Source organism: Trifolium pratense, linkage group LG7 (genome assembly GCF_020283565.1).
Source record: "Trifolium pratense cultivar HEN17-A07 linkage group LG7, ARS_RC_1.1, whole genome shotgun sequence".
NCBI lineage: Eukaryota > Viridiplantae > Streptophyta > Magnoliopsida > Fabales > Fabaceae > Trifolium > Trifolium pratense.
In genome coordinates, this window is record NC_060065.1 from 57522 (window position 1) to 82212 (window position 24691).

General features: G+C 34.7%; 2 protein-coding genes across 4 annotated transcripts; both read right to left on the reverse strand.

Annotated features, from left to right (window-relative positions):
* Positions 1-718: 718 nt before the first annotated feature.
* On the reverse strand, positions 719-16774 carry LOC123895390 (alpha-1,3-mannosyl-glycoprotein 2-beta-N-acetylglucosaminyltransferase). 2 transcript variants are annotated; one of them, XM_045945666.1, is made up of 19 exons: positions 16661-16773; positions 16300-16536; positions 16173-16223; positions 15993-16080; positions 13703-13765; positions 10669-10703; positions 10508-10584; positions 10364-10409; positions 10153-10215; positions 6189-6255; positions 6031-6099; positions 5867-5936; positions 5698-5759; positions 4131-4221; positions 3796-3889; positions 2782-2844; positions 2665-2703; positions 2414-2584; positions 719-1353 (listed from the first exon to the last, which is right to left on the reverse strand). In XM_045945666.1, exons 2-19 carry the CDS (start codon positions 16366-16368, stop codon positions 1231-1233), a joined length of 1341 nt encoding a protein of 446 aa, XP_045801622.1. In that variant the 5' UTR covers positions 16369-16536; positions 16661-16773; the 3' UTR covers positions 719-1230. The 2 variants fall into 2 exon arrangements, with proteins under 2 accessions (XP_045801622.1, XP_045801623.1); XM_045945667.1 differs by lacking the exon at positions 16173-16223 and having other exon boundaries at positions 16661-16774.
* A 1126-nt stretch (positions 16775-17900) lies between these two features.
* Positions 17901-22972, reverse strand: LOC123895392. 2 transcript variants are annotated; one of them, XM_045945669.1, is made up of 5 exons: positions 22800-22972; positions 22208-22242; positions 19201-19915; positions 19031-19114; positions 17901-18351 (listed from the first exon to the last, which is right to left on the reverse strand). In XM_045945669.1, the coding sequence occupies exons 3-5, from the start codon at positions 19850-19852 to the stop codon at positions 18239-18241; spliced, it is 849 nt and encodes a 282-aa protein (XP_045801625.1). In that variant the 5' UTR covers positions 19853-19915; positions 22208-22242; positions 22800-22972; the 3' UTR covers positions 17901-18238. The 2 variants fall into 2 exon arrangements, with proteins under 2 accessions (XP_045801625.1, XP_045801624.1); XM_045945668.1 differs by having other exon boundaries at positions 22208-22399; positions 22800-22971.
* Positions 22973-24691: the final 1719 nt, after the last annotated feature.

Genomic DNA, 24691 nt, shown 5'->3' on the forward strand with positions numbered 1-24691 from the left:
AAAGAAGCTATCATATTATAACAACATGGTTAAACTAAGAAGACAGATTGATTTCCTACAACATATCAAAAAGCAAAAAGAATCCTATGTCCAAAAAATAAAGGATTTCCATAAGAAAGAATGAAAAGCTGACGCTCGAAATGAACATCCAGACATTTTTTTTGTAAAAGAATTGGGAATGAATTGTGGTAGTGGGGATGTGCAAACAATTATCCTTCTGTTTTCCCACACTCATCTGCTAGCTCTTTTTCCTCCTAGCTTAAGAATTTTACTGAGAATACTGATAGGATTGTCCCAATTATTCTTTGGAAGCTCTGATGTTCGCATAATTTATTTGTATTTGAGGGAACAATGCAGCCCGTAGATGCAACTTGTGCGCAAGTCCTTTCTCTTCTTCACCGCGTGTCACTTGCTTTTGGTTTAGATAGTATTGAGCATAGGCAACTTGTTGAGAAGATTGTCTCTTGGTCTCAACTCCTTGAAAGGATTGTTGCTTTAAACGGGATTCTCCCACAACCAAGCTACCTGGGAGTTCTATTATGATTTGCTAAGAATTTTTTTTTTACTTTCACACTTGAGGACAAATATGCAAGGGAAGGGGTATTGTTAGCAATGCTCTTTCACATATATGTATTACCATTTTATTTATATTTCATTTCATTTCCACTTTTTTTATATTTCACATATATGTATCACAATTCTGTTAGAGTGGCTGAGCTGGCAGTAATCGTGTGTAGCTTAGTGGTATATAACTCTATTGAGCAAGTAATGAGAGCATGATGAGATTATTCAATTATTGCTTCTTCTATCCAATCTGCATTACACACAACTAACTCTTGCACCCTGATTATCCAAATAGGTCTCAGAATTGCCCTTTTATGTTATTGATGGTCAAACAAAGGGCGTCACTTTTTGAGTATTAAGATCCTAATTATTAAGATTAAAACAAAGCCTTCTAATTGTTAAAGACAACCTGATCACACTACATCACAAGACAAAAGACAAAATTTGATCTCAATTCTCTACAATAACATGGGATGGTGCTCGTAATTGTGTTCCAGCATACTCTTGTTTGTACCTTTTACACTTTCAGCCAACCACATCATAGCTTCTTTTAAGCATTGGATTCAACGTGTAACATCCATATCCATATTGTATTTTCATTTTAAGCTCGGTATAAATTATTCGGGAACACATAACACTTCCATTGACATCTGAAAACACCCAGCATTAAGAATCCAAATCTTCAATCTGAAGTAGCTTCAAAGATTCTGGACCAACAAGGAATATACGCCTTGTGGTTTGATATCTGAAAACGACTACTCCTTTATAAGCTGCCCTAGGCACACCATCCTGAAAGTGAACAAATGGAACAAAAAAGTATAGGACAAAATTAGATCTAACCACAATAAGAAAAAAGATCAAAGTTTACTTGCGGAGTGAACTCAGCTAGATGGATCAAACAACTTTGTAATATTCATGTCTAATTATAGGTTTAAATCTTTCTCTTCCTTGATAATTAGAGGTATAGTTTTTCTTGGTCTTTCCTTCTATCTCTTAATCGTTAGATTATCTTCCATTTGATATTGTTGATTCTACAAGTTTTTTTCACACAAGTCTAAATCACTAAGGCAAGACTATAATATTTTGCACACAATAGGCATAATTACACTAACTTTCTCTCAGACATTTTTTCATTTCCACTCTCATCTAATTTGTCTTAACTCATCCAATGTAACATTATCCTTTTTACAACATTGAAAGGTTGACTTTTTACAACCCAATATTTAGCCTCATACAACATTCTCATTATTTTAGTTGTGGTCTAAGTTTTTTCTTAAGCTAAAGCAATAGTTTTCTATAATCCAAAGTATTTTCATTTCATCCACCAGCTTAAATTCTATGTTTTACATCTTTCTCCAATATTCTGTACAATAGATCCAAAACACTTACGCTCCAAGACTTGTGATAGGTATATTCTCCAATTCTTACATCTAAGCTAGAGTGGTGTTGGAAAATTACACAGAATCTACATGTATATTCACATGTATGTTCACATGTAGCCAATAATATATGCACCTATGGGCCACACAATTTATAAGTGTTCTATTCACCATCCTACCAATGACTTTTCATGTTTGGCTCATTGCCAATGAGCCAAACATGAATGGAGAACTTAGCAAATATCAATGCTAAGAAATTATCTCCTTATGAAGATAAGCTTAACAATCATAGCATGCCTGATTTCTGACGTTCTTCTTACATTCTTGCAGCCTTCTAATACAGACACACATTTAACCTAGCTTTCTATTTCAAATTTTGGTCATGACTCGGAAGGTGGCTGCTTCTAAAACACATCCAAGCAGACTCTACATTGCCTTTTCGAAATTGAGAACAAAAATAGTAGAAATACCTTCCACTCTTGAAATATACCGAATTGTTGAGCAATGTTTTCAAAGTCCCACTGATCTTTATACTTTATACGCACATCACCGTCTATATTGTGTGCCTTTTGAACAATGTCTGCTCCAGAGACAGGTTTAGCTTTTTTAATATTGTTGGCAAAGTGTATAGCATATTTGTCCTGAAAATGCAAAACGAAATTCACATACCACAGCAGCATTTTGTTACATATAAAGACAAAACTACAATGCATATTCTCACCTCCAACAAATAGCTCAAGTCAATTGACTTCCAGTCGACCTTCAAACAGTCCACAGTAATATAACATCAATCTAATATAAGAAACATATTTAACTTCACTTTTTATAAAGCATGTACCTGGACCTCATTCAGCTTGATTGGCTCAAGATACTGCTTAAAAAACTGTCCCAAACTAGAACCCTGTAAAAAGTGAATCACCTTTAAAAAGGCATGAAAAATACTCATATACTAGGATCTGAGAGTTGAGATAAGATCTACTTGATATTGCTTTATAGTGCCTTTATACCAACATGAACTGTGTGAGTAAATATGAAGCATATCACCCAGCACATAAGTATTTAGGTTTTTACTGGAATAATATAATTTAAATTTGAGGTTCGTAGGATACGTGCCTGCATGCAAAGTTGCTACACATATATTAAAGGAGTGATTACACTCAGCTGACAACTAACTGCACATGTACAGCAGCTTAGCATACTCTACATGTATAGGATATAATATATTGTAACAACCTGTAACTAACTAACTGACAGAAGTTAGGTGGTAAGGTTAAGGGTCTGTTTGGTAAAAATAAGCTATAAGTTAGCTGATAGCTGAAAAGCTAGCTGATAGCTGAAAAGCTAGTTTATAGCTGATAGCTGAAAAGCTAGCTTATTGAAATGAAAGTGTTTGGTAAAATTAACTTTTAAAGTGGTTATTAAATATAAAATTACATAATTGATAGTGGGTAGTTTTTTTTTTAGAGTGGGTAGTTATTAAATTAAAGGGTAAAAATGGAATATAGTGTAAAAAGCTATAAGCTATAAGCTCAAACGCTACTTGAAATAACATCTGAAAAAAAGCTATAAGCTAGTATAAAAAGCTTGTTGTCAAACACCTCTAATTTTTTGAAACAAGCTTATAAGTTCATATAATAAGCTATAAGCTAGCTTATTTGTGTTACCAAACACACCCTAAGCCTATTCATGAATCTATAAATAGATTCACTCTTCACTGTAATCATTTCAAGAATCAAATATACAAAATTCATATTCTCACAAGTTTAGATTCTTTCTAGTATAGATTCAAACTTTTAATAACATATAACCGTAATGCAAAAGATAAATCTTAAACGTAAAATAAAAAACTTACATGTTCTCCAAAATTATATGTTCTGCATACTTCGGGTCGGATAAACTGGCGTCCTTTGTGATTCTCTTTTAATCTCAACCAATCATCCCAGTAGGTGATGTTTTGTCAAAGAAAAATTCAAATACGTAGATATTACTGCAATAAAACAAGGTAGAATCCTACATACAGAAATCCTGTTAAAATCATATTGGCTTAAATTAAAAACTCTGAATGGTGAGTACTCCTTCATGTTATACATATTTGTGCCAACGGTTCCTAAATTGGAATTCTTCCCCATAAACAAATATCACAGACACAAACAAGGATGGTTACTAAAGTATAAAAATTAAGGATATGCCTTTGGCCACTTTGGTGATAGTTCATCCCATGTAGATCTAGTCAGCATCCATCCTAGTCCAGGAAAGAAGTCTGAGCGATAAAGTTCGTCTGCAGAAGCAGAATAGATCATTCAAAATTTACAAGAATAGCAATAGTGATCTACCCACACTTCATAATATTTCAGGGAATATATAAATATAATTTTTTTAATACATTTACCTTGAAATAGAAGTTATCAGAAACAAGATGATCAAAAGTACAAAAAGTCAGTTCTATGTATGTGAGACTCCTTAGGTGGTGTTGAAAATATTAAACACATTTGCATTCAAATTGAGTATATATTTTTCAGTGTTATGATGAATTTTAGAAAGTTGAGCATGGCACACAAAGTCTGGAGGCTACAGTGATGGCAATAGGCTGGCAGGAATTGAGAGTTGAGCCTAACTCAACCCTACAAAACCGGCTTGTAAGGTGAGGATTGCCCTCACTTTTATAAACACATATTCAGGCCATCTCGCAACCAATGTGGGACTTCTTAACACACCCCTCGCGCCCAGCGCTATTGGGCTTGGGGCGCGGATATAAATGGTGGATGGCCCGATCAGAACTTGATAGCAGGCGGCCCAGCAATCGTGGAGGAGGCTCTGATACCATCTTAGAATTGAGAGTTGAGCCTAACTTAACCCTACAAAACCGGCTTGTAAGGTGGGGATTGCCCTCACTTTTATAAACACATATTCAGGCCATCTCGCAACCGATGTGGGACTTCTTAACAGGAAAAAACCTGTAAAGCCGGACTCGGACATGGGACACAACAAGTGCACGAGGACACCGCTAATGTAAGAAACATAGGACACGGACATGGCTATGTATATTTTATATATTAATAAAATAATGCAATTTATGAGCACAATTTTATATATAAATAATACTAAATCAGTAAATTGCCATTACAAAAATTATAAATATGTAGAAAAGTAGAAAACACACTACACTACAAAACATGTGGGCAGCTTGATACTATTCATTGGATAAAACACATTAAAAATACAAACTAAGGTATATGAACTGGGTAAAAGTACAAAACGACAAAACCCACCGGCCACCGAACAATAAAGGTGAAAAACAAAACGCAAAAACATCAGAAAAACAAAGTTACAATACAAAGTATACAAACTCAGAAAAAAGTGAATAAGTGACATGTCACAGACACTGACACGTCGACACCGATAATAATTTGAGAAAATGACATAATTCAGTGTAATCATGTGTCGGTGTTGTGTCCGTGTCTGACACTGATGTGTGTCCGACACCGGGACATGCCTAATCTGAGGAGTGTCCGCACTTCATAGGAAAAAACACATTCCCTTCAAATAACAACATATACTACCCCCACCCTACTTCATTTTTAATCAAAGAGTAAAAATCATGATCTCCAAAAGCATGGGGTTTGCATTAATTTAATAGTAACTGCTATTTATGTAGCTGTCTATATATAATTAATTTTTGCTGAGGTTATTCCTAACCAATTTAGCAAACAATTTGGCAATCACAAGTTATACAGAAACAACTAATTGAACTTACATGGATCATGTACAAACTGCCTCTGTCCATTGTCATTCCATGACGAAACAGCCATAATGGACCTAAAACGGATAATTTTAAATTATAAGCAGAGATCTAAAACTATTTAAAAAAAAGTATAGTGAATCAGAAGCAAAAAAATTCAGCGACCCTCTTCATGAACACATACTTATCCTTGTCAAGGAGAGTTGCCATAGCTTCAAAGTAATCAAAGAAATCAGGTGCTATTTCCATGTCATCTGAGATTGTATAAAGACGTTCCATCAGATTCCATATATTTTCAGCAGTGATAGAAGAGGATAAAAATGCATAAGGTTAAATAGCCCATTTTACCTTCAAGAATGATGACTCGACTGAAGTTATGCTTGTCGAACAGTTGGCCTAGAGCCCACTTGTAATGACCTGAAAAGGTATCAATTAACCCCTCTTGAGCAATTCTTTTCAAATAGAGAACACAAAACACAAAGCGAAAGCATGATGAAAATACTTACGTGCAATCTTGTAGTAAGCAATTAACTCTCCTGGCCTTTCAGTTTGAACCGACTCAAAATCTAAGTGCTGCATCAACAATTATCAGTACACAGAAACTGCTTTCTTATTGTCAAACACAGTTATGTCCCTTAGTAACCATACATCACAAATTATTAAGATCAAAATAATTTTGTGATCAAAATATTGGTTTTTATATCTCTGATCACTACGTGATAAACACCCAAGAACTTGAGAAACCCTCTCTTAAAAGCTAGTTGTCAAGGGGAAGAACCAAGCCTCTTAAGTGTTCCATCAAACATCTCATACTACTTGATGTGGGACTTAGGCAGAGCCATAATACCCAAGTCCCTACCACCATGCCACTGAATTTGAATCACTCATCTTTAAATCCAAGTACTATTAAACGAGTAATTCCAAGTTACAGATCGTTGGTGCTTCATTTTTCTAATAAATAAAATATATTCAGCAATAATAGTGTCATTTTGGAGTTTGCGGTTAACTCAATATACATATAAGTGAAGAGAAGTTAGAAAAGATAAAGACTTTAAAATATTATTATGATTGATAATAATTTGAAGATTTAATCCCTACTTCTAGTTGAATAGGGAAACAAATCTTGAAAATAACCAACTAATCTGCCTCAAGCTATGCTAAAGCTTACCAAGCTTCAAGCTTGTTAATAATATAATCTTTGAAAGAGAAAAGTAGTGCCAAAAACCACAACCAACTTTCACAAAAAAGAAAACCAAACCACAAAGACATTGTGCAGTGCTTATTGCAACTGAAGCCCTAACTAGATTATAGCAGCTGAAGCATGGAATAAACAGTGGAATGAAAAAACAGTACCATAGTACCCAATTATTAGAATTTGAGAGGCTTATACTCAACCACAAATGCTAGCTTGAGAGTTGAGGTTTGCACTACACTTATAAAGGCTATCTTTGCCATATCTCTAGCCAATGTGGGACTTCTAACACACACCCCTCACGTCCAGGACTCAACAAGCTGGAACATGGAATCAACAACAACGGGTGGCCCAAATATGGGAGGTCTCCACAACAAACAACAAATGGATCTAGGATAGGCTCTGATACCATACTAGAATTTGTGAGGCCTATACTCAACCACAAAAGCTAGCTTGAAAGTTGAGGTTTGCACTACACTTATAAAGGCTATCTATAGCCAATGTGGGACTTCTAACACCAATACTCAGACAAGGCAAGGCAAGGTAGGAACAAGCCAAAAACAAGGTCCAATCAACTTATGTGTAGGAAAGGTCACAAAATTTTCTGCTACTAATGTCAGTGCCTAGACAACGGGTACTGCCAGAGACTATCAACAGTGTGTCGGGTCCGGTGACTAGAGAACTCACCATTAAAGACCGAACTGAAACAAAACAAGAAAAACATACCGAGATGTCAACGAACAACCGAGAACTAGCAACGAGACAATCAGTTGTTTGTTTGGCCTGATTCGATAGAGAACCAGAGTAGAACAGTAGCAGAAACAAACAAACAAACCAAAAGCAGAACCAACATGTCGAAGCCAACAACACAAATAGAACCAGTGGGTATGAGAATATGTGTAATAGATAGTTAAACTGATTGTATTCAGTTACTGATTTTGCCAGATGTTAAGATAACTTGCAAGAGAATCTTCAGCTTGTAATAGTAGCTTGCATGACAAACTACAGTTTGTAAAAATTAATTAGTGCCAGCTGCAACCAACTCAGATGTTGGTCTAGGTTAGTCTTAGTGTGTGCAGATTAGGATCAGTTATATATGGAGCCTGACTAACGTCCTTGGAACTGACTCAAGATTCAGAATATTCGATACAGAAACATTTTGAGAAATTGCAACCATATCTTTCCCACAAATATAATAGTGGGCACCGATCAAAAGCAGCAAACGCCGCCAATCAGTGACAGAATAGTTGTGTGTGGACTACAACATCAAAAGATGCGGACATGAAATGGAGAATCAAATGAGATAAACTAATTTTGAATAACTGGTGTATCAAGAAGAGAGCATGAAATGAGAAAAGAACATGTCATCATAAATAAATAAATAAAAGAAACAAGAAAGGGAATCATAAATCCTGGAAAAGGAAGAAGACTATAAAAGCAGCAAGATCAAGAAGAAAAAATGTAATGATGAGAAACAGATGGTTGAAAAGCGAGAAAACAACAACCCCTCGACTTTGTGGAAACAAGGGAAACAAAAATTGAGTTGAAAAGGAATGGTGACCCATCAATGGAGATGAAAATCATGACAAGAAGAAAAGAAAGGTGGGAAAGGCAAATGATGACTGTGAAGGTTAAGGTTTTAACTAGCACAATTATCCCACCAGCACTCAGGAAGCCACTTGGCTCAAGTTTTTCAGCAGATGAGAACAATAAGTCATCAACCGATATTCACCATTAGAACCTCCAAACCAACTTGCTTTTACTTAAAAATGTCATATTTGTAATGTATCATATGATTCCGAAAGGTCTTTCAATTCACGATTTGAATCTCAAATCTCAACTTGATAACCATGGCCCAAACCACCTAAGTCGAATTCAACCATTTTTTCTACAAAAGGTGGTACCAACTCACTCACTCGTGCTATCATTCCTAATCCTATCCTAGTCTAGTGTCTCCACACAACCAGGGCAACATTATCATCTCTACTACATTTTGTTTACTTTTGTTTTGGTATTGTACTCAACATATTGTTCAATACAACATCAGTGGTCATACAACTACGATAAAATTTCCCTTTTAGCTTGACCGGTACCTTTTTATCACAAAAAAAAAATTGAGGCTCTCCTCCATTTTAGTAGCCACCCCGCTTGAATCTAATGGTTTACATCACCCTCAGTCGTTTTGCACAGTGGACCCAAAATATTTAAAATGTGTAATTTGTGGTATAGTGTGGTCTCCAACTTTCACCACTAAGTTAGGTTTGCCATGCCATTTGTTAAACTCGCATTTAACATACTCCACCTTCACAAGATGTCATTTCATGTTCAATGAAGTTAGATTTCCCAATCATGAGCTATTCCCCTCTCCCTCTCTTTCACAAGATTGACATTTTCTAAATTGCAGTCTCCTTCGATACAAGGAATGTTGGAAGAATTTTAGGAGTAGAAACATGATTCTGAAGCCTGTAACCTCTGATAGCACCTTAATCTATTGCTTCCATAGAAGGAAGATCTGGTGCTAAAAGGTTATAGAGCCAAAGGAGTGAGGAGAATTGTCTAGAGAAGCTAAAGGATTAGACGAGAGGCCCTTTCATTTGGACTGAATAGAAGCTCATGATGCCATCTGAGAAGTTGATCGGGTAAGAAAATGCAAGAAAATATAAATGAGAGAAATTTTAGAGAGAGCACAAACATTATTCAAACTGTGTTTTCTGAATATGAATTCAAAATTACATGAAATGAGTACAATGTACTATGTAGTGTATTTATTAAGGCTGTTGCATATCTATTATATCTTCAACTACTTGATAGTTGTGTAACTTGTGTTGTCAAATTCTGTTAAAACAAAATTTGGTTACAACTCCACTGAAATCCACACCCGACTTAATACGGAGCTAACTGATACTAACAAACTACACGAGCTGCATTGCAAAAATTCAATAACTTGTACAAGCAAATATACTCCAACAATGATGCCCCTTCTGTTTTCAAATTGTACAATACAGGCCAAAGAAATCAGAGAAATTGAGTATCTCGCTATTTCGGCTTGTATACTATTTTATTTATTTATTTATAGTATAATTACAATCAGTGAAGGAGCCAATTAGTAATCACTAGCTAATTTACAGTTTACTGCAATCATCATAATTACGGCTGACTATAAATTTACACATTTCGGAGTAAGCACAAAAGACAAGTAGCAAGCTTTTGAAAGTAAGTGAATACAAATAATCTGAGCTGATTCTCAATGTACAGCATATTTATGTAAATTTATATACCTGCATATATGATAGTTCATCATGGCTCAAAGCCTTACTTTTGACGTCTGAATTTGATCCATCCTGAATAATAAAAGATATTACGATCAGCTGTTTGTGTTGTATTTGCATTTGCATTTGCAAAATAATGATAATGTTTCGATCAGTTGAGGGAGACACGAGAAACTCTTAAAAACTGCAGACCTAGAAGTGAAGAAATAAAAAATAATACCTGAGATACAAATAAAGGAAATCTTGAAGAAATGTCCCTTTGGTATCTGAAAAATACATAGATCATGTCTGAACTGGACAAATAAATTGTTGTAAAATCAAGTATAAAATACGAGTAAACAAAAAAGGTTGTAATGAGGCATACTTCAATACAGAATTGATAGTCCTTTCCAGGTAATCAGCACGATTACATGCCATGATCACAACAGCTGCCACTGGAACCTAAAAAGTTCAGCATGGAGAATCACACAATAAAGTCTAGATGAGAAATAGAAGATTTAGCAAACAGCCAACTCTCAGCTCAACCTGCACTTTATCGATCAGCCTCCGTACGTCTTTTCCTGAAATGTTTATTTATAAAATGGTAAATTTCTGGATACCCTATAGACCAAAAATTCCATTTGAGGTTGTTCACAACATACTTTAGAAATGATGAACCACTAAATATGTTTAATTGAAACTAACAATACAGAGTGCATCTTATGTATGATGCATGTTACCAATAAATAAATAAATAACCAAGTTTTCATGATTTTACTATAGATTATGGAACCGTTAGTCTGTTATCAATGGCAGATGGTAGTTTATTGCAGCAAGCCATAAATTCGCCAAAAATAATTGTGGATGGCATTGCACTGCAGTCTATGAGAGAACGAAGCGGCTATATTAAAAATATAATACGCACCCACACGCACACACACACACAAATATATAACCAAAAAACTGCATAATAAATACTCCCTCCGTCCCGAACATTTGAAGAAATAATTTGTCCCAAAATAAGTGTCGCTTTTAGTTTCCAATGCAATTTTAATTTCATTTTTGCAATTGAACCCTCTAAGTAATACTATGTGCATCACTCTCAGTTTATTCTTCTCTCACTTCACATTTATGATAATTAGAATACACCAATAATTATAATAAGGATAGTTTGGTAAAATCACTATTCTCTCTCTTGCATTTATCATCTTTTCTTAATTTGTGAGAAATGGCCAAATGCGACACTTATTTTGGGACGGAGGGAGTAATAAAAATGAAAACTAACAACACATTCAACAAAAATAAACTCAAAACTATTATAAAAATATAGCATAAAGTCAAAGTGCATGAAAAATAAATAGAATATAAAAACCAATAAGCTCCTTGAATAGTACATAATAAAAAAGAAAAAAACAGAATTGTATAGCATTGATAGGAAAAAAATGAATGACATAGAACATATATGTTGCAAAAAAAGGGGACAAAGAAAATGTTTCTTCACCAGAATAAGAACTTTGCTGGAGAATGGAGGTTGCTAATGAGTTCCCGGAGATGGGAGCTCACGGGCTAATGAGTTCAATGTAGTGAGTATGAGGCTTGATAATTTGAAAGATAAAAAACCAAAGAGGTAAGAATTTTATTAGGGTTTACTTTCAATGGTAATGGGTTTCTAAATGAGTCCGGTCATGGTACTCATCTCTCTCTCTCTCTCTCTCTCTCTCTCTCTCTCTCTCTCTCTCTCTCTCTCTCTCTCTCTCTCTCTCTCTCTATTTTCAAGCTTCCCCTCCTGCCACTTCCACCAGCAGAGCCATGGGATGGGAATGAAGACCACCATATCCCCATCCTGAACCATGCCATAGCATATACTCCCTCCGGCCTCATATATAAGCAAAAGTTACCTTTTTAGATTCATTAGAAAAACAATGTATCTAGTCCAAATTATAGACAAGATACATCTCTTTTTGAATGAATCTAAAAAAGTGATTTTTGCTTATATATGAGGCCGGAGGGAGTATATATTTTCAAAAATCTTCTGCACCATACCACTATGGCCATTATTTGATAACAATGCTACAGAATTGTAAACTCGCATCTCTACATTATGCAAAACACAAATAATATGCTCAGTCCTTCAACCTTAAAGTGATTGCTATTTGCTAATATGTATGTATTGTTAGAATATCAGAAAATATCTTATAATATCTGTTAAGATGTGTAAATGATTTAAATTATATTCTATTGAATAAATATCTCTATGATTAGGTTTGTTGGTTCTTATCCCTATAATCAAGGGATTTAGCTGTAGATTTAAATGCAATAACTTGGTTATAAATATCAAGTGAGTATCAAGCTACTATCAAGTCATTACCAGTATTATATCTAGCATTCTTGTTATTTTCTCTCATCCTTTCATCTAAAATCCCACAAATTCAACATGTACGTTATACTATTTCTTGCATTCCTGTCCCCAGCCATAAAAAAATAATCGAAGTTTTTAGAAAAGTTATTTTTCTTTGATTGCATCTCATTCTATCTGGAAGCATTTTAAGAATAGATGTTGATAAGTCATCAAATAAGCCTCCTCCTCGTCATATGTTGGGATCATCTTCAAGAACCAATACCCACTGTTGATGTGGAAACCTAGTGTTTTATTAGAAAGAAAGGAGAATAAACCCAATATTCTAAGGTAGAACACTGCAGAATTTCTAGGGTCTACACATTTTTTTGTCCAAAGTACCAAGTCAGTCTCAAATCACTAGCTGTTCTCCCTCTCATCCGCTCCGGTTATTTATATACATCATAGCCTACCTTTCTAATAATCTCATCCTAACTATTCCAGCTAACCAACTAATTGGGTAACAAATTCATCATAAGCAGGGTACTAAGAGAATCATGTTGACCAGACCACAACCATCTCTAGTTTGTGTGGTCTATTGACTGTATTCACATATTTAATTCATTACGAGTCCATGTTCTATCAGTAAACAAAATTTATTTTCATACTGTGCAGGATATAATGCTTGTCTAATACATATGTGATCTATCAACACACAAAAATGTCCTATCCTGTAAATGTTACACCAAAAAAGTGAAAAGGAAAAAACAAAAAATGTGAAAATATATCATGCAAATGACAGTTTAAGGTATGAGCATCAATATTTGCCTTCTTTATTCATGCAAATGGTATTTATTTAGAGGAATCACCCTGATTTAAATGTTCCACAATAGAAGTGCAATGGTAAGATTACCATGGAACAATATAATGCTATAACATATCACTCTGATATCATTTTTTATACAAGTGGACTTCCTAAAAGTAAACTGTAATTTTGTAAAGCAACTCAATATGCAAATATATCATGCTACAAATGCAACGTGGATATAATTCATCATTGTTTTTAGCAAACCAAAGGTCTCAGTCATCATTGCATCACTTGCTCAAACTAAGGATATGAACTAACTGAAATGCCGAAGACCAATTAATTATCAATTTAATTTCAAGCTACATAGGAGAGGTAGAGAAACCAATTCCCCCCACCCAGAACAAAAGAGAGAGACCTTATTACTGATCATAACATACTTTCAAGATCTTGAACACGAGACTTCATTTGCCCACATTCTTGGTCTCGAAGCTTCCTTTCGTCTGAAAGAGTCCAAGGCAACACACACTTTAAGTGACAAGATATTACATGCAAAGTAGGCAAAAGGTTGAATAAAAAAAATAAGGCAAATGCTAATGAGTGCCCCCGTGGCACTCTTTAAGACCTTAAATAGAAAGTGTTTTATAGAATTTTTATGGGAATGCGTAAAGTCAATGCATTGGAAATTGTATTGTTTAATTTTTTGAATAAAAAGTTTCTTTAAATGGAATGCTTAAAGAGTGCCCCGGGGGCACTCGTTAGCAAGACCCAAAAAATAAAACCAAAATGAAATTTGCTAATGAGCATGGGCCCTCATATTCAACTATTTACCCTATTTAATTGAGAACAATATTTTTTCACGAAGTGTGCACAAGTACCCTCTAAAAATTTGGGTTGGCCCAAACTTAACCCTGAAAAACCGGCTTGTAAGGTGAGAGATGTCTATCACTTATAACCACTATTTAAACCTGTTACAATATTAGAATGTATTAGATATTATATATTATATTAGAGCATCTTAGTTTATCTTGTAGGATCTGTTTATAATCTTAGAGTATTAAGATTAGTTTCTATATTATTTAGTTATTATCATGAACTGTTTTCTATTTTCCCTATTTATTTAAGATAAGGAATCTTTTATCAACACAAATAGGGATTTGTGTTTTGCTTGTATCAACTCTTTTAGAAATAATATAAAACCATTGATGTGGCTCTATATCCTAACAGCTTAAGCTTTTGGGATAATCGGTTACTTGACATGGTATCAGAGCCTTTATAACTAAGTGGTCTAGAGTTCGATCCCCACTACCCTCACTTTCTAATTAAAAAGTGGAATTTAAGCATATGGTAGGTGGGCCTATGCATTATCCACGCTTCAAGCCCAAGTGGGATCTTGCGTGAGGGGGCGTGTTAGAAATAATATAAAACCATTGATGTGGCTCTATCCTAACAGCTTAAACTTTTGGGATAATCGGTTACTTGACAAACTCAATGTCAAGCAATTATTAAGACAGTAGCAAGTTAATTATGAAAAATATTACACCATTATCATATTCACAAGTATTTCTTATTTCTCTTGTCCTCCTCTTATCTAAGACCCAATAACTTCAATGTCATACCAAAGCAATACTATCCTCTATGACTTGTTCGGTCACAATGTGGAACTCTAATTAATCACCATTCCTATTTTGTCTCTTTCCATCTTCATTGTCCCTACGTCAGATCACCGAACCAACGCTCGCTGCCACCATCAACCTCTACTGGGAAATTTCCCGACAAAAGCACCATAATCTGATGTGGTTCCTCCAAATCTACAAGATCCCCAAGTTTCCTCTCTGACCAGTCAACAATGTGCTATAACAAGTAATTTCTTCTGGCTGCAATTTTAGCTGTGGTGTGTCACCTTAGCCACTTGCAGTGGCGTGTCATAGCGTCTTACTAGACGATACTTTCACCACCTATGTCACATGATTGTCCCAGTCCATGATCTATAATTGTTTTGATGTTTTGGACCTATCCCATACTTAAGTTGTTATTTCAAGCGAAGGATAACAATTAGACAAATAAGATTGCAGATTTGTTTGTCTGCAGTTTGTGAAAATTAGTTGTTTATACAGAAAACTTTGTATTTTTTTCCAACGGAAGCAAGTTTTAGGGAAAGGGCTCTTGAGACTTGTTTGATTCAAAATTCTAAGCACCGGGAGGTGTGTTTTCTAATTTTCGTATATAATTAGGATTCGGAGTGGTGTATCCCTATAACTAGGGGTTTGTGCTTATTGTTTAGTCTTTTGTATTGATCCACCCATGGGTCATTGCAGCCCAACACAATCCCAGTCCCAAACTCTAATAGGAATTCAGTCACCAGTTCTCAACCTAGTGTAGTATAATGTAAAGATAACTTGTCCATGCAGAGTAAGGAAGTTATGGAGACTGTTGATGGCCTTGACAGACTCTTGTTATAGGCATAGGCATGAAACTTTTTGTTTGAAAGCCAATTCAAACAACCAGTGGTGAGTGGCAATACAGTTGTTATGCACTGCAACTGGTTAATGGTTATACGTTATAGCCTCTCTACCAAATGGTTAAAAGGAACCCAATTTCTGGTGCAACATTTTTTTATGAAGAGGCGGGTTTTACTATGATTGGCTTTTTAAAGGTCAACCTACCTTATATAGCCAGGATAAATATTGAGATGTATTCCAAATTAATTAATTGAAAAATACTAATAACCTTCTAGGGCGACAATGCGGCCTTGCTGCAAACTAATCTGATCAATCAGTGATCGCATATGACTTGTACAGTGATTTTCAGCTTCAATCTGCAAAACAAAAATAAACATCAACTTTGATGATCTAAGAAATGCTACTACTTACCAATTAATTAATCTGAAAAGTGGTGGAGTTGAGTTACAGCAATAGCGAGGCGATCAGCATATTGTGATTGTGTTGCGAAAAGTCTCATCTGAACGAAGTGTAAACGACATGTTAAAATAAATAACATAAACAATTAGGGTTAGGGGGAGAGAGAGAGAGAGCACCTGGATGTAGATGAAGACCACGGCTGCAACTAAGAGAAGTAACCGAAAATCACAGAAAACTCTCGCCATATTGAGAGTTGTTTGGGATTGATGAAGCTTGAATGAATGAATCCACCTAAAATCAATTCTGTGGATGTGTTTCCAGCTTTACCCCTCCCTCGTTTTCCTACTGCCGTTTGCGTTTTGACCGTTGCCTGCTTTGTGGAAGGTCAGAGATGACAAGATTTCTTAGGTAGCCTTTGTTGGTTCAGAAGACAAAAAAAAAAAAAAATATTATCCTCACTAAATTTAATCAAACTATCAAAGTATCAAACCACCGAATTAACACGGTTAATAATCTTTTTAGCGTTATAAAAAATACCTAAGCAAAAATGGGATAATTTTGTCAAAATCAACTATCAATTATATCTTCATCCACTTGTTATAAGTTTTTTCTTCTAACAAAGTACTCCTCGTAGAGATCTATTGTACTCCGTTGTAATTTAGTATATTTCAAAAATAATTTATTATTTTATATTTTAATTAATGGCAAATGCTAAATAGTGCCCCCGGGGCACTCTTTAAGCCCTTAAATAGTAAGTTTTTTATAGAATTTTTATCGGAATACGTAAAGTCAATGCATTGGAAATTGTAATGTTTAACTTTTTGAATAAAAAGTTTCTTTAAATGGAATGCTTAAAGAGTGCCCCGGGGGCACTCGTTAGCAAGACCCTTAATTAATAATTAAATTTAGGAAAAATTACAAATATCTCCCCTAAGATATATTCACTCCTCGCCTGTTTATAAACTTGACATTGACCTAAGGAGGAATAAAGAAAAACACTGCAATTTTAGTCAAAAACTAACGTCTAGAACACTTGAGAGTGATATTTTCATGTAATAGACCGATGGTTCCATTTATTTATTTATTTTATTGAAACTGTAAAATGAAGAAAAACTCGTGTAGAAATCCTTTCGATGCTTGTATAGATAAGAAATTGAGTTGCAAAGGGAAACAAATTTTTTGTCACTCTACCAATTTTCTCGAACGCTCTACAAAATTACCAAAATATCTCCTATCATCTACTTTATCCACTGAAAGAGAATTCTGATTTCTTGAATACCCGCAAACTTCAAATCTATTTTGGGGGTCCAATTTTAAACAGATTCCAAAACATTTATTTTTAGATTTGCCCTTCTTGATACCGTTCTCTGCACATAATTGCTACATATTAATGAAGTTACCGAAAGAAAGGAAAGGGGGTAGTTTCAAGAAGATGGATCCTCTCCTGCCCTTTATTCTCTCCTCTCTCCTAAATATGTGAGTTGTGACTATCTCTCTCTTAATCTTATCTCTCTCCTGATTTTTTTTATTATTTTTTCTCTTTTTTGATCTTCTCTCTAAATTTTTAGAGATAGAAACAAATTGTAGGAGAGAGATGGAGAGAATAAAGAAAATGAGAGGATCCAAGTCCGCCGAAACATAATTGAGATGAGATGTATTTTTACAATTTTTGTTTTAACGGAGTGCAAATGGCCGTTAATCTATAAGGGAGGTGTTTATCACATGGAAAACTAAATACGGGACGTCAATGTCATGTGTAAAAATAGACAATGCCATGTGTAAAAATAGACGAGGTCTGAGTGACATTTCAATATACCTCAGAGGAGGAACAAACAATCCCAACCCAAATTCCAATGGCTTGAAGGATAAGCAGGAACAAACAAGAGTAGCCAAATTGTACGAACAATCTCCGTTTTTTGTTTTCATAACAATAATAAAGAGATGCAAGATACTTTATTAGTTAACTAGATAAACAGGAGATTAAAAACAATCAGTATAAACACTGCGGCTACACACAGTATACAATCTGAAAGTTTCCATTGCCTGTGGAGCTGCAGCAGCATAAAGGGTTTCCATTGACGGAGGACATTTACTGCAGCATAAAGGGCAGCAAGTTCATGACAATGTCTTCAACTTGTCTGAACACTCACCATGATCTGCTGGTGCTTTGAAATTCTTCACTGGTTTTCCCAAGACATTTAAAACAGCAACACGTTGTAATTCTTTAGCTGCCATCGATGAATTAATATGTGAGAAAAAAAAAATCATCAGCTTGTTGTTGATGCAAAATATATGTTGTTTGCTAAACTAAAACACAATTAGTTGCTGAAAGTATATAATATATTTATGGATATATGAAGCAGGTCAGGGATGCTGAGTGCTGACAATACAAAAACATATCATTTCCACAATGTACCATCCAGACATGGCAAAAAATGCTACTAATAGACCAACAAAAGTTGAATTTTTTAAAAATCGAAACATCTCAGAGTTCTGACAGTTCTCCCCTCCAAATCTCAAGAAACATCAAATATAGGCGGAAGCGAAAAGGGATGCGGAATAAACTATAAAGCATTCAGTTTCTGTAAGTAGAGACATAACAAAATGAATAGCATAAGGGTTCCCAGGCATTAAACAAGTAACAGAGTAAACAAAGGCAGAAGGGTTCCCAGGCATTAAACAAGTAACAGAGTAAACAAAGGCAGAAGGGTTCCCAGGCATTAAACAATAAATGGCATGAGAGTAATTCAAAGACTTGTTCACATAAACTGAACTGCCACAAGTATGATTGATAGTGAATAATCATAAGATTTGATTGATGCCAAATTCCGCACTTCCCATTATAGTGAGTAAGCATCATCAAGTCGGTGATTGCAAAGGAAACATGTGAAACAACAATTCAATTACCTTCCTCGAGTGAAAGTTGAATTGATCTCTTCTCTAACTCAACAGCATGTCTGCTAAGTTCAACCGAAGACAGAGATTGAAGCACTGCCAAAGGATGAAATCAGCCAAATAAAATAACAAGAACTTTGTAAGAAAGCATTTGAGAATTATTTTATTGTTCCTAGACATACTTTGGATATATTCTGCTTGGTTCGATTGGTCCAATTTCCTTAAAAGCATCTGCAAGTGTTTAGATCGCTCCTCCCAGTGCACATTTTTAAATACCTTGGCATTGCCGATGGTATGTCCAGAAGAAGCTGCCACATAATTGGACTCAACTGGTGCCAACATCATGCCAGACTTCCCAAGTGAAATAGGAATCGAAGGCTTTCCAGATGAGCTTATTGAAGACGCCATAGGAAAAGGTGCAAATGCTGGGAAACAAGAGACCTTTGGCTCCTTTAGTTGAGGTGTTGGTTGAGCAGTCTCCTCTTCACAATAAAGTTGCCTTGAATGTGGACAACAACCATTAATACTTGTATTTTCAAAAGCAGTACTTTTGCTCATTTCTCCTTCTGACTTTCTACGAACATACACAAGATGTCCATTTGCAACATTATTATTGCCTGGAGATTGTTGGAGATGGTGGGCCACTGGGTAGTCAGATGAGGGTCTCTTGGTGCCAGAAGCTCTGTTAGAATCAGTACCAGGATCCTTATCCTTTAAGAAGGAAGAGCTTCCAACAGAGGTTGGAACCATGTTTTTGTTATCATTCTGCAGATCTCTCAATGATGTCTTCTTCACAGCAGCAACCAATTGTTTATCACCATTGGGCAAATCCATTTTAGAATTGCCCAGATTATATTCACAAAATTTAGTATCTATACCTTGTTGCACAATCTCCAGCTGTCCCAAAAAGTAAGATATTAGTGAGCATGTAGTTGCCAGAACAATAGGCATATATATATATATATAGACAAACCATTTGTCAAACAAGGAGTCAAAGTTTCTCCTTTAGATATTGATGTTTTTGCCTTATCTCCAGAACATATGGATGAGTTAAGGAACACATAATTGTGTTTTTTAGTTCCTCCATATATCAAGTTCCTTTTCATTTAAGTAGTAACAATTTGTACACGTTTCAAAAAATGTAACATTTTGTAAGTACATTACTGATAATTTATAGAAAAATACGGCAACACAAAAAACCACAAGCAAGCACACGCGCACACACACGCACACACACGTAACATGGATGTTCATCCAATCACTTTGTATTACTATCCCTTTGGTCTAACACTACACCTAAGGTTTCTGAACCCATGAAGATCTATTTATACTGAGGTGTCACATATTGAAGAGCAAAGTTTAGAATTTGTTTTGATAAGTTTAAAAGAAAAGAAACACTATACAATGTGCTTCAGAAATAGCTCAGTGTTTGCCTCAACAATCCAATTATGTGGTGTGAGCGCACAGTAACAGTGAAGCTCCAATTTGTGGCTTATAATATCTTTGGAAACACTGGCTCTCCCTGCCCCAACTATTAAGATTATAACTGGAAAGACAAACAACAATATCTCTACCATTTTACCTCCCTCTATCTGCCTCTCCTAACTAATTGCCACATCATCCATTCTCCTCTATGTAAGAAAGAATTTTAGACATCAGTTTGTTGTAGTTATCACCCAGTGGGCAGACAGTCAATAGAAACTCACCTTCCTCAAAAAACGCAATCGTGACGTCTATTCATCTTCTTTTTTCTTTTTTTTTGGGGGTGGTGGGGTGGTGGTGGGGGGGTTGGTGGTGGGGATAGAAAGTGGTGGAAAAACTACCAATGCAATGAACTTTCTAATGACATCCCATGCCAATGAGTAATCACAAAGGACGCAACTTCTATATTGTGTAATTATGATCAAGTCATTCTATGACAAAGACAATAGAAAGGAGAGGAAACTTCTTACTATGATAAATGATAATGGGGAAATTTATCATGTGGTGAATTACATGAAAGAGGAGACAATAGAGTTTAGTATTTTGAAAATTGTACAAATAATGCAGCCCTCCATTCCTAAAATTCAGTTGTTTTATGTATTCGCACATAGATTAATAAAATTGATGTGTATAACTACCAAAATAGTTTACTAATCATTAAATAGTTTACAAATACATAATTTTCAATTCAAAATTAATAAATACACATCATAAATAATCTTGTAAAAAACAAATTATGTTAAAATACTCCAAGTCTTGGGGCGCAGATTAATTACTTTAAAGTATAGACTGTATAGTTGTTTAGTTCAATAGTTTGGAGGGGCGGCAAATGAGGGGGGATTCTTCCTGAGCCAATTTAGCTCCCATCCAAAAGTGGAGAGATTTGGAGGACAGAGAATATTTGTTTTAAAATTTAGATTTAAATATCCTTTTATATAAATATTAGACACTACAAGGGTGAAAAAAAGTAAATTAATACTTCCACTCCATTAAAATTAAAATCTCTTGACTCCCTTCGACAAACTATAAATAACACATATTTAGAGCCCCTCCCATTCCCTTCCTTCTCATCCATTAAAATCCCTCCCTCGCTGTAGAGGAGCATTGTACTACATCACATTTCAAGATCTCTCTGAACTAAATATAACAGACCAAACAAGATGCCATTAAGAAGTTGTCATGATGATGTCAATCCATTTAACTGGGAAGTTTGAAAGCAAAGATGTATCAAGTATTAAATGTTTAAGATTTAATAAGTTGACTGATATACTAAATAACATACATTCTAAATAAGTGAGGTGAAATGAATTACCCAAGTGTACATTTGACGAAGAATGGTCTAAAAATAGAAACCATGGAACCTCTAACAGGTTGATTATGAGGAGTAGAAGAGTATGGAGAAAGATAGACTAGCTAGTTGAACTATTTTTTTCCCTAGCCTAGCCTAGGGTAAATCCCAAGAAGTGAGAAGATTGAACCAAATGAGATGGTATGATCAATCGTGTAGTGACTTGGGTAATCCATCACGTGTAGTGATTAATCAGATTCAACCAAATGAGAATGGCGCAATTGATAATAATATTTCGATATCTAATCTAAATCATCACGACATACATACATACATTTAGGCAGCCAAATAGAATCAGAGTTTTGAAAGGAAAAAAGAATCTAACGAGAGAGAGAGAGAGAGAGAGAGAGAGAGAGTACCTGAGAGATGTCCAGAGCATGATCTGTGAGAGTGACTGCGCGAATGAGGGAATAAGGAAATCGGAAAGAAAGGAAGATTATATTAATTAGACTGAGGTCAGGTCAGAGGACAGAGGTGTATGTCTGTGCTGCTCTACTATGCTTTTCCTCTCTCAATTTCTCACAACACATAACACAGCTGAAATGATACCCCTAATAATATGTAAATAAATTTAGCTAACATGCAGAAAGATTAGATAGAGAAAACTAATGAGCAAATAAAATAAAAATGTGTTGTTCCAGTTCCACGAACAAGCGTAACAGTGAGAATGAATTTGAATTCAATTGAAATTATATAGGGGCATTAGAATTGGGATTTGACATAGAATCAATGAATGAATGATATTGGGATTTGAAACTTGTTCCTAATCTTATCTTCGGAAACCAGAAATTGAATCTGTTTACCTCTGTGTTGTGTGTGTTTGTGCCTCTCTCTCTCTCTCTCTCTCGGTGACTGTGTTAAAGGTCTCTTGGTTGAAGATGATGATGAAAATTGCACACACAAACAAAGAAGAAGAAGAAATTAAAGATGCAGCATTGATGTAGGACGTACCTGTGTTGTTTGGCTTTGAAAGGTGAAATCGCGGTGGAAGGAAGGTTAATAGATGAGAATTGTTTTGAGGAAGACCTGATATTGCTGCTGGCTAACTTGAAGAGAGAGAGAGAGATAAAAGTTGAGGTTTACTTTTGGCATGCTATTGATTGCCTACAAATTTATCAACATACTTCGTTTGCTAGCGGACACACCAAAACACAATAGACAATGATGTACTCCCTCCGTCCCAAAAAGAATGACCCATTTTGAATATATGCACTATTCATATATATTGTTTTGACCATATTTTTCTACTAATAAATAAAAATAAATATTAACATATAAGATGTTGTTAGATTCGTCTCGATGAGTATTTTCAAAATATCAATTTTTTATAATTTTTACTATTATACAATTAAAGATATTAGTCGCCAAAGTTATGCATTGGCATGCGTGTTTCGGTCAACTGGGTCATTCTTTTTGGGACGGAGGGAGTATATAATATAAATTTTCAATTCAACGATAAATTGTGTAAAAGTTGTATTCATTATAATTAAATCGCTAACTTGTGCATCATATACATTTTAGAACTTTTTTGAAATGGAAATATAATAAAGATGTTAATACATGAAATAATGTATTGAAGAAGAAAAAAGTATTTATTTCATTTTTATATTCATATGAATGAGCATCGTGTTTTTTTTTTTAACAAAAACAATCATTAATAATCAAATTCGTAATACATATAGGAACATCATCACAATATTGGAAAATAACATTATATATAGTCACCCTTATCAGAGCAACTAGATAGACTTTCTTCCTTAAAAACTCTACCGAAAAGTTGTAAAAAAAACGAGATAAAATACTCCCAGAATTTAAAATAATAGGTCCGTATTCATATTTGTCATCATCTTTAAACTCTTTGTCATCCATCATGTTCTTTGAGTCAAACTTGAATATTACATTAGTTGTCAATTGAATATTGTGGTGGAAGGTACGGGTGGAAGGAGTTAAGAAGCAAATATTTTATGTCTCGGCCAAAGTGAAAAATATTAACACTAATAATTAATTATTAATTTTTTCCATTTTAAAAAAATAAATTAATATTTTTATTAAACACCAAAGAATACTCTATGGATTTGGAAAAAAATAAGTGCATTGTGAATGAATGAGAAAAAATTTCTTTAGTCCCTCATGTTTTTCCGAAACCCCCCAAAATTATGTTTTTACCTTAAAATTCAGTTCGAAATATACGTTATAAATTTGGTACAAGTTCTAAATATAGTTTTTGAACCAATTTTACATTGAAAATTTTTAAATTTAAAATTCCGGAATTTTTCAAAATCTAAATCTCTCAAAGAAACATATGAGGAAAACTTTTTTTTTCCTAGTAAATATTTACGGTCGAAAATTGTATTCTATGTAAAATTACAGGTCGTACACTTTTTTGCGATAAAACTGGAAAGTGCCCCTTTATTTCATGAGTAGTGTTATTTGTACAACAATTTTTGTGACAATTTTGGGACAACTCTTTTTCCCTTTATTTTTTTGAGACAAAAATAATAAAGTAAGAGAGGATGAGAGGAAGAAACAAAATGAGAATGTGAGAGAGAAAGTTGTCTCTAAAGTTGTCAAGAAATGATGAAGTTCACTAATCACTTGATATTTTATTTTTTTACACATTGATAATACATTTATATACATAACATAAGAAATGGAGAGGATCTCAACTCCTCTACATAACAAATCATAACTAATTAAAGTGTAAAAACAAAAAATCATGACTAATTAATATTGTTTTTTAACAACCAAATGTTAGTTGGTTCAGTGGTGATTGACGTTCAACTTGGTAGGGAGGACCACGGTTCGATTACCCGCAACTGTATTTGGGAGGGGACTGAAACGAC